This window comes from Leucoraja erinacea, chromosome 4 (assembly GCF_028641065.1).
Source record: "Leucoraja erinacea ecotype New England chromosome 4, Leri_hhj_1, whole genome shotgun sequence".
NCBI lineage: Eukaryota > Metazoa > Chordata > Chondrichthyes > Rajiformes > Rajidae > Leucoraja > Leucoraja erinaceus.
This window is the reverse complement of record NC_073380.1, coordinates 105385854-105395779: the sequence shown is the minus strand read 5'-3', so window position 1 is coordinate 105395779 and position 9926 is coordinate 105385854. Positions and strand designations below refer to the sequence as shown.

The 9926-nt window shown below is 44.9% G+C and overlaps 1 protein-coding gene across 2 annotated transcripts in view; it reads left to right on the top strand.

Moving 5' to 3' along the window:
- Window positions 1-7299: 7299 nt before the first annotated feature.
- neto1l (neuropilin (NRP) and tolloid (TLL)-like 1, like) overlaps window positions 7300-9926 on the top strand; it is a 378731-nt gene continuing 376104 nt past the window's right edge. For both annotated transcript variants that reach the window (XM_055634882.1, XM_055634883.1), the window contains exon 1: window positions 7300-9855. In XM_055634882.1, coding sequence (XP_055490857.1) covers window positions 9822-9855 — 34 coding nt within the window. In that variant the 5' untranslated portion in view covers window positions 7300-9821. The remainder of the gene's footprint in view (window positions 9856-9926) is intronic.

The following is a 9926-nucleotide window of genomic DNA, read 5'->3' as shown; positions in this document are numbered from 1 at the left end:
AGAGAGTCAGAGTGGGCCATCATACATCCACGGCCCTCAGCCTCAGTACCGGCTCTCCACAGGGCTGCGTACTGAGCCCCCTGCTCTACACCATCTACACACATGACTGCACCCCCGCCCACCACAGCAACACCATTGTCAAATTTGCGGATGACACTACGGTGGTGGGACTCATCTCCGGGGGGGACGAGTACGCCTACCGGGATGAGGTGGAGCAGCTGACAGTGTGGTGTGAAGAAAATAACCTGCTCCTCAACACCTTAAAGACAAAGGAGGTAATAATAGACTTCAGGAAGAACAAAACGGACATGGTACCATTGACTATGAGGGGACAGTGTAGAGAGGGTGGCGGATTTCCGCTTCCTGGGAATCCATATTGAGGAGGACCTGACGTGGAGCGTGAACACCACTGCGCTGCTGAAAGAGGTCCAGCAGAGACTGCACTTCCTGAGGGTGCTCAGGAAGAATAACATCACCCAGAGACTGCTGCTGTCCTTTTATCGGTGCTCCATTGAGAGCATACTAACATACTGTGTATGCGTGTGGTACACCAGCTGCACAGCGGCTCAGAGGAAAGCGCTCCAGAGGGCCATTGACAACGCCCAGAGGATTGTCGGCTGCCCTCTCCTTACCTTGGAGGACTTACACAGTTCCCGCTGCACCAAAAAATCCCAGAATATCATAAAGGACATTTCCCACCCCGGACACTCCCTGTTTGAACTGTTGCCATCAGGCAGACGGTACAGATCTACAAGGACAAGGACAAATAGACTAAAAAACAGTTTTTACCCCACTGCTATAAAAGCACTAAATGTAGCCGCCAAGGAACGCAGGGGCGATACAGACTAAGGGACTGTGGTAACTGTGGAATCGACAGAAGGATGGAGGGTTGGGTGTGTATGCGTGCTTTGTCCGTGATATTTATTTAGTTGTTTATCTTTAATATTTTACCTTGTATGTATCGTTAGCTTTTAGAAATGTTTGAATGCTGCACTGACTGGCTGACATTTTAAATTTCGTTGTACATGGTTCATGTTACAATGACAATAAAGAAACTATTCTAAAGGCTTGGATGTGGAGAGGATGTTTCCACTAGTGGGAAAGTCTAGCACTAGAGGTCATAGCCTCTGAATTAAAGGACGTTCTTTTAGGAAGGCGATAAGGAGGAATTTCTTTAGTCAGAGGGTGGTAAACCTGTGGAATTCTTTGCCACAGAAGGCTGTGGAGGCAAAGTCAGTGGATACATTTAAGTCAGAGATAGATAGATTCTTAAATAATTTGGGTGGCAGAGATTATGGGGAGAACGCAGGAGAATGGGGTTAGGAGGGAGAGAAAGCCTTGATTGAATGGCAGACGATGGGCCGAATGGCCTAATTCTACTACTATCACATGATCTTATGATCGTCCCTCACCAACAACTGGCGTACCAGGGAGCCACGCTGCCTGAGGTCCTCATCATTCCTCGCCTCCAGTTCGTCAGTTTGAAGAGGGGTCTCATCCCTAGCATCATCTATCCTTTTTATCCAGAGATGCTGGCTGACGCACTGAGTTATTCCTGCATTTTGTGTCTACCCTCCATTTCTTGATTCCGTTTCCCCATACATTCAACCTCCCAAAGTGCAACACCTCACACTTTGTTGAATTAAACCCCATCTGCCATTTCTTCACCCATTTCTGTCGCTGATCTCTACATCCCCGTGTTCTTCAACTGCCTTCCTCACAGTACACCTCCAGTAATTTTGATGTTGGCTGCAAACTTACTAATCAACACATCTACTTATATATGATGAGCACTGTGGAATTCCACTGGTCACAGACCTCCAACCCTGCTACCACAATCTTCTGTCTTCTCTAAGTAAGCCAGTTCTAAATCCATGCAACCAAGTCACCGTGAATCCCATGCATCTTAATCTTCTGGAACAGCGTACCATGGGGAACTGTATCAAATGCCTTACTAAAATCCAGGTACACAATATACACCATTGATCACCTTTGTCGCCGCTCCTCAAAAACAAAGTTTGTAAGACATGTTCTGCCAACTACAAAGCCATGTTGACTGTACCACTTGGCCCATTCACTGCCAAAGTGAAATAAATCCTCTCCTGAATAATCCTCTCCAGTACACTCCTGACCTTTGAAGTGCCATGCACTGGCCTACAATTCCTTGGATTCCCTGTACTTCCCTTCTTAATCAAAGGAACACTCCACACTTTGGGATGTCGTCTTTGTCTAGAGAGGATGCAAGGCCATCGGGAATGTTTTTCCTGCATCTAGCCTGTCCAATCCTTTAAGAATTTTATGTGTTTCTATAAGATCCCCTCTCATCCTTAATTTCAGTGAATCCAAGCCCAGTCGACCCATTCTTTCATCATAGGTCAGTCCCGCCATCCCGGGAATTAACCTGGTGACCCTACGCTGCACTCCCTCAATAGAAAGAATGTCCTTCCTCAAATTAGGTGACCAAAACTGCACAGAATACTCCAGGCTCCAGGTGTGGTCTCACTAGGGCCCTGTACAACTGCAGTAGGAACTCTGTGCTTCTCTCACAATGAAGGCCAGCATGCCATTAGGTTTCTTCACTGCCTGCTGTACCTGCATGCCTACTTTCAGTGACTGATGTACAAGCAAACCCAGGTCTCATTGCACCTCCTCTTTTCCTGACCTGTCACCATTCAGATAATAATCTGCCTTCCTCTTCTTGCCACTAAAGTGGATGACCTCATATTTATCCACATTATACTGCATCTGCCATGCATCTGCCCACTCACCCAACCTAACCTTGGCGTGATATTTGACTCGGCACTGAAATTTGACAAACAAGTCAATGCCGTGGTAACAGCTAGCTTCTTTCAGCTTCGGACGATAGCTAAAATAAAACAATTCCTCCACTTTGATGACCTGGAAAAGATCATCCGCACATTCATCTCCTCCCGCCTAGATTACTGCAACTCTCTTTACACTGGCATCAGCCAATCTTCCCTGTCCTGCCTACAACTGGTCCAAAACGCCGCAGTGAGACTCCTGACGGGCACCCGAAAAAGGGACCACATCACCCCGATCCTGGCCTCTCTCCACTGGCTCCCAGTGCAGTTCCGTATACATTTCAAGACCCTCCTCTATGTCTACAAAGCCCTCAATGGGCTTACCCCCTCCTACATTAAAAGTCTTCTCACCCACCACTCCACCTCCAGGTCCCTCAGATCGGCCGACTTGGGGCTGCTGAATATCCCACGGTCTAGGCATAAGCTTAGGGGCGACCGCGCCTTTGCGGTTGCAGCTCCTAGACTGTGGAACAGCATCCCCTTTCCCATCAGAACTGCCCCCTCCATCGACTCCTTTAAGTCAAGACTAAAATCTTATCTATACTCCCAAGCCTTTCCTGACATCCACTGAGCGAGGGCTATATGTATATATGTATGTAGTTTGTTTGTTTATACTATTCTTATAACAAATGTAAAGCACTTTGGCTAACGAGAGTTGTTTTTTAATGTGACTTGACTGGACTTGACTATCCAAGTCACCCTGCATCCTCATAGCATACTCATAGCAACTCACACTGCCACCCAGCTTTGTATCATCCACAAACTTGGAGATGTAACATTAAATTCTCTCGTCTAAATCGTTAATATATATTGTAAATAACTGGGGTCCCAGCACTGAGCCTTGCGGAACCCACTGCCATTCTGAAAAGGACCCGTTAATTCCTACTCTGCTTCCTGTCTGCCAACCATTTCTCTATCCATGGCAATACCCTACTCCCAATACCATGAGCTCTAATTTAGCACACTAATCTCTTGTGTGGGACCTTGTCAAAGGCTTTTTGAAAGTCCAGATACAGCCAAATACTGGCATTCCCTTAACCATTCCACTTGTTACATCCTCAAAACATTCCAGAAGATTAATCAAGCATGATTTCCCCTTCATAAATCCATGCTGATTTTGACCAATCAATCCTGTCACTGCTTTCCAAATGCGCTGCTATAACATCTTTAATAATCAACTCAAGCATCTTCCCCACCACCGATGTAAGGCTATGATTCCACGTTTTCTCTCTCCCTCCCTTCTTAAAAAGTGGAGCTACCCTCCAGTCCAAAGGAACTAATCCAGAGTCGAGAGAACATTGGAAAATAGAATAGAATAGTTTCTTTATTGACATTGTAACATGAACCATGTACAACAAAATTTAAAAATGTCAGCCAGTCAGTGCACCATTCAAACATTTCTAAAAGCTAACGATACATACAAGGTAAAATATTAAAAAAGATGAACAACTAAAATAAATATCATGAAAATAGCACGCATAAACACCCAACCCTCCATCCTTCTGTCGATTTCACAGTGTACCACAGTCCCTTAGTATGTCTCGCCCCTGCGTTCCTTGGCGGCTACATTTAGTGCCTTTATAGCAGTGGGGTAAAAACTGTTTTTAAGTCTGTTTGTCCTTGTCCTTGTAGATCTGTACCGTCTGCCTGACGGCAACAGTTCAAACAGAGAGTGTCCGGGGTGGGAAATGTCCTTTATAATACTCTGGGATTTTTTGATGCAGCCGGAACTGTATAAGGCCTCCAAGGTAAGGAGAGGGCAGCCGACAATGCTCTGGGCATTGTCAATGGCCCTCTGGAGTGCTTTCCTCTGAGCCGCTGTGCAGCTGGTGTACCAAACGCATACACAGTATGTTAGGATGCTCTCAATGGAGCACCGATAAAAGGACAGCAGCAGTCTCTGATTGATGTTATTCTTCCTGAGCACCCTCAGGAAGTGCAGTCTCTGCTGGACCTTTTTCAGCAGCGCAGAGGTGTTCACGCTCCTCGTCAGGTCCTCCTCAATATGGATTCCCAGGAAGCGGAAATCCGCCACCCTCTCCACACAGTCCCCTCTGATAATTAATGGTACCATGTCCGTTTTATTCTTCCTGAAGTCTATTAAATGAACACCAATTCATCCATGATTTCTAGTGCTACCTCCTTGAGTATTCTGGGATTCAGACCATCTGGCCCTGGGGATTTATCTGGCTTCAGTCCCAAGAGTTTATCTAAACCGTTTCCTGACTAATGTGGATTCCCTTCAGTTCCTCCCTCCCACTAGGTCCTCAGTCCCCTTGTATTTCTGGGAGATTGTGTGTGTCTTCCTTAGTGAAGACAGAACCAAAATACTCATTTAACTCTTCTGCCATTTCCTTGTTCCCATTATAAATTCACCCGTCTCTGGCTGTATGGGACCTACATTTGTCTTCACTTTAAAAAAAAAATTTCCTTTCTACATATCTCAAAAAGCTTTTACAGTCAATTTTTATATTTCCCGCAAGCTTTCTTTCATGCTCATTTCCCCCCCACTTAATTAATCCCCTTGTCCTCCTCTGTTGAGTTCTAAATTTCTCCCAGTCCTCTGGTTTGCTGCTTCCTCTGGCCAATTTATCTGCCTCTTCCATGGATTTAACACTATCCTTGGATTTCCCTCGTTAGCTACGGTTGAGCTGCCTTCCCCATTTTATTTTTTCACCAGACAGGGATGAACAATGTTTGGATTTCATCCATGCGGTCTTTAAATCTTTGCCATTGCATTTCCACCATCAACCCTTAATATACTTTGCCAATGTATCCTAGCCAATTCCCATCTCATACCTTCAAAGTCTCTTTTATTTAAGTTCAGGACCCTGGTCTCTGAATTAACCGTGTCACTCTCCATCCTAATGCATAATTGATCCCATCTGACTGACCTTCCAGAGTAGCCATTATGTTTTGTGTGATGCTGTTGCAAATATTATGTTGTTAAGCACCAAGTTCCAGGGTATTATCACAAAGTCAGCTGGGGGATTAAAATATCATGATTGGAATGCAAACTTCCAAGGGACTGCATTCCAATGGCAAGTCTTTTTTTTGTTTTGTTAATGGTGGATGTTAAAATGAAAGCTAAGTGAGTTGCTGCAGTGTATTCTGCAGTTTGAAGTGAACAGCTGGATATTAAGCAAAAAGCGAAGTTTTTGAACAAAGCAGGAGGAACAGTGGGTCAGTGAGTATCTGTGGGTGAAACGGTCAGTTGGCATTGAGGTTCGGAACCCTTCTTCAGACCAATAGGAGTAGGGTGAGAAAGCTGGACAAGGGATCACGGCAGGACAAAGCATGGCATATGATAGATGGGTGCAGGCGATGGGATTTTGTTTATCAGATGGGCGAAGTAGTGGCAAAGGATAGAAGTGAAAAATGTGTCCGATAAGGACTGAAGAGGAGGAGTGGAATGTAAAGCCAGAGGGAATATTATGGGTGGAAGGTGACAGGAGTGAACGGGAATAAAGATGGGGATAAAAATAAATGGAGTGACTCAGGGATGGGAGGCAAGTGTGAAGGAGGGGAAAGCAGCAGGGTCACTGGATGGGTGGGAGATGGTGGGAGAAATTTGGATGGGGGATAGGGTTGTAAATTATCCAAGCGGAATTTTCACACAGAGAGTGGTGAATCTCTGGAACTCTCTGCCACAGAAGGTAGTTGAGGCCAGTTCATTAGCTATATTTAAGAGGGAGTTAGATGTGGCCCTTGTGGCTAAAGGGATCAGGGGGTATGAAGAGAAGGCAGGTACGGGATACTGAGTTGGATGATCAGCCATGATCATATTGAATGGCGGTGCAGGCTCGAAGGGCCGAATGGCCTACTCCTGCACCTATTTTCTATGTATCTATGTATGAAGTGCTGCTCCTCCAGTTTGCATTTGGCCTCTCTTTGGCAGTGAATGTATGGTTGGCAGTTGGTATGGAAATGGTAAAGGGAAGTTGAAATGGTTGGCAACAGGGAATTTGTGCCCACAGATTCATGTTGCAGTCATGTTTTGAATTTTGATTAATTACTTTAATCCTGATTACAGAAACATTGTGTTCCACATTACTGCTTCCAGTGATAGTTTATTGATAAGGTGATTAATGTAATTGCAGGATGTGAACAATAATGAAGTGACCTGAAAATGCATGCGGTGTATCAAGGAAACAGGAAAGAAAAAACACAGGAGCTAATCACTAACTTGTAAACAAGGAAGATCTTGTTATAACCATCTTCCTCCATACATCTTTATGTTATCTTCAATTTCGTCTGTCTGTTTACCTGATAACCCCAAAACATTACACAAAGAAGTTTAAGGTTAAAATATCAATTAGTGATAGAAACATAGAAACATAGAAACATAGAAACATAGAAAATAGGTGCAGGAGGAGACCATTCGGCCCTTCGAGCCAGCACCGCCATTCATTGTGACCGTGCCTGCCTTCTCCCCATACCCCTTGACTCCACTAGCCCCTAGAGCTCTATCTAAATCCATCCAGTGTTTTGGCCTCCACTGCCCTCTGTGGCAGGGAATTCCATAAATTCACAACTCTCTGGGTGAAAAAGTTTTTTCTCACCTCAGTCTTAAATGACCCCTTTATTCTAAGACTGTGATCCCTGGTTCTGGACTCGATCAAAATTGGGAACATTTTTTCTTGCATCTAGCTTGCCCAGTCCTTTTATAATGTTATATGCTTCTAAAAGAAACCCCCTCATCCTTCTAAACTCCAGTGAATACAAGCCAAGTATTTTCAATCTTTCATCATATGACAGTCCCGCCTTCCCAGGGATCAAATGGTGAGGTTATTGAGCCAGTTAGCCACCAGACTGTCGCCACAGATATGACGCTCCAACCTTACTAACTGTACTTCAACAGAGTAACACCAAAACAAGTCTGTTGTAACCAAGTGTTTTTAGTTGAAGGAAAGGTTTCACCCCCATTTCCATGTACATACAACCTTAAACATCATTTCAAATGCTGGGCAATTGCAAGGGGATAATGGGTGCTTTTAAAAATGTGAAGCATCATTGGAGCATTGGAGCCTGTTTCGCTCGGTGATGGGGATCAATTAGACTCTAATCGAGACCTGCCAAGAACTTCCAAGTCAATTTCCTGCAAAGCGCCCGTGTCTCAGCTAGGAGAGAGGAGTTTCCTATTAATTCAATCCACCAGCACAGATAATGTAATCGGTACTTCCTTCGCCCTCCACCCACCGCACCATCAGGTATATATTTTCACATGGTGATGGAGTTGTTTTCACCGCAGTGAGATGGCTGAATACTGACGGACAGATGAGCAAAAACAAAAATGCAAATGTTTAGCCTCAGAAAAAGGAAGAGTTGGAGATGAGACAGCTTCCAATTCTGCACCATAACACAAGCACACACACATATATACATTTGTTTTTCCCCATTGCATATATACAATATGCATATCCGCGCGTATAGCTCTCTCACTCTCGATACAACCCCCGCACAAGTACCCTAATCAAACCGAAGGCAATGAAGCAAATCTGTTCAAACCATTTCTAAAAAGAATATCTGACTCTACATTTGCAGAGATTTTCTTAGATGTCCATTCGGTTTCACCCCCTTTACGACTTCCGATTTTTTTTTTTTTTTTTTGCAAATGTCCAGAGTAGATGTACACGTATCAAAACCAAGAAGTTTATTCTTATTTGCAACAACTGCAGTTCACTCGGCGATGTACAAGAGTGGGCTGATGTGATTGAGTCTTCGCTGGACGGGAGCATTCCTTTTTGCACAAATCGCTGAATATTTAATACATTTGAGTGGGGGAGTTGGATCGAGTCTGCGGACTCGGAAGTCATTCAGTGGGATTCACTGATGGCAATGCTACTTGCAACTTGAGTCTCAGTTAATATGATAAGGAAAACCCCGATGTCTCGGGCGAGACACACTGCCCAACCTTCCACCGTCGAGAGAGAGGGAGCTCGGCGTGAATGCTGCGCGACTGAATCGTAAATTTAAAAAAAAAAAGATATCATTTGCAGTTGGCGAGCATCGCGCCATGTTCGTTGGCTGCAGATGCACAGTATTTTGACTGCAGCAAGTTCCTGGTGCCGGGCGTTTGACGTTTGCTTCTTCCGCTGTTCCGAAATCCTACCTGTGTGGTGACTCGGTGACTCGCTTTCCCCAGGGTTATACATCTGTGTGATGCTGTTGTTATTGATGCTGTCCGATTCCTCTCAAATACTTATATTTAAAATAGGATCCACTGTCATGTGACCGAGACACTTTTTTGTCCTTGTTTTTCCTCCCGTTGCCACCGGCTTCAAGCGATGAACTTTTGCTATATTCTTATGTGTTGCAACCGCAGCGCGGATGGCGGAGGGAGAGATCCCGGTTCAGCTGGATGGTCGTAGGCCGGGGAGAGAGCCAAGAGTCGGAGTCTAATGCAAAACACGTCCCACGCGAGGAAAAGGGGGGAAAGAGCGATTTGTGCACGAACTGGAAAGGCGTTCAAGGGGGGAAAACCGTCGAAGTTGAAGCAACACCCTTTAATGCCCGATTATTGGTGATTTTTAAATGGATGTTCTGTCTTTTTTTTTAAAACGGATTTTGCTAAACACGATTTAAAAGAGAATTCTCCTTTTGTACGGATTATCTCGGAAGATTGCAAAGGTGGAGCGATCAGAGGGCTGATGACGGACCCGTTAATCCCTTTAATGCATCAAAAGAAGGGAGGCATCGTGGCAACGTTTATGTGGAAATCATGGGATATTCTGATCGGCTTGGGGTTCTGTGCGAAACTGCTGGTAATTAGTTTTGGCTGAGTTTTGAAAATACACACTCACACAAATACATACACATATATGCATTAATGCGCATATACATCTACAGTATTCTGAACGGAGTTGGGATGTGGACGATTTTGTGCTACCAGCATTGCTCCTAAATCCATCCATCCATCGGCCTTTCGTCACCCTTGTCAGCCACGCATTGCTTAAATGGAATTAGTTTGGATTGGAGTCCCTTGCATAAGAATCAGACATGGTACATGGGCATCGGCTCAGATTGCTTCACGGTAAGTTGTGTCTGTGCCGTTTCAGCGAGCTGGCGCGTATGTGGCCGTAGGCGAGAACGAGATGGTTGTGG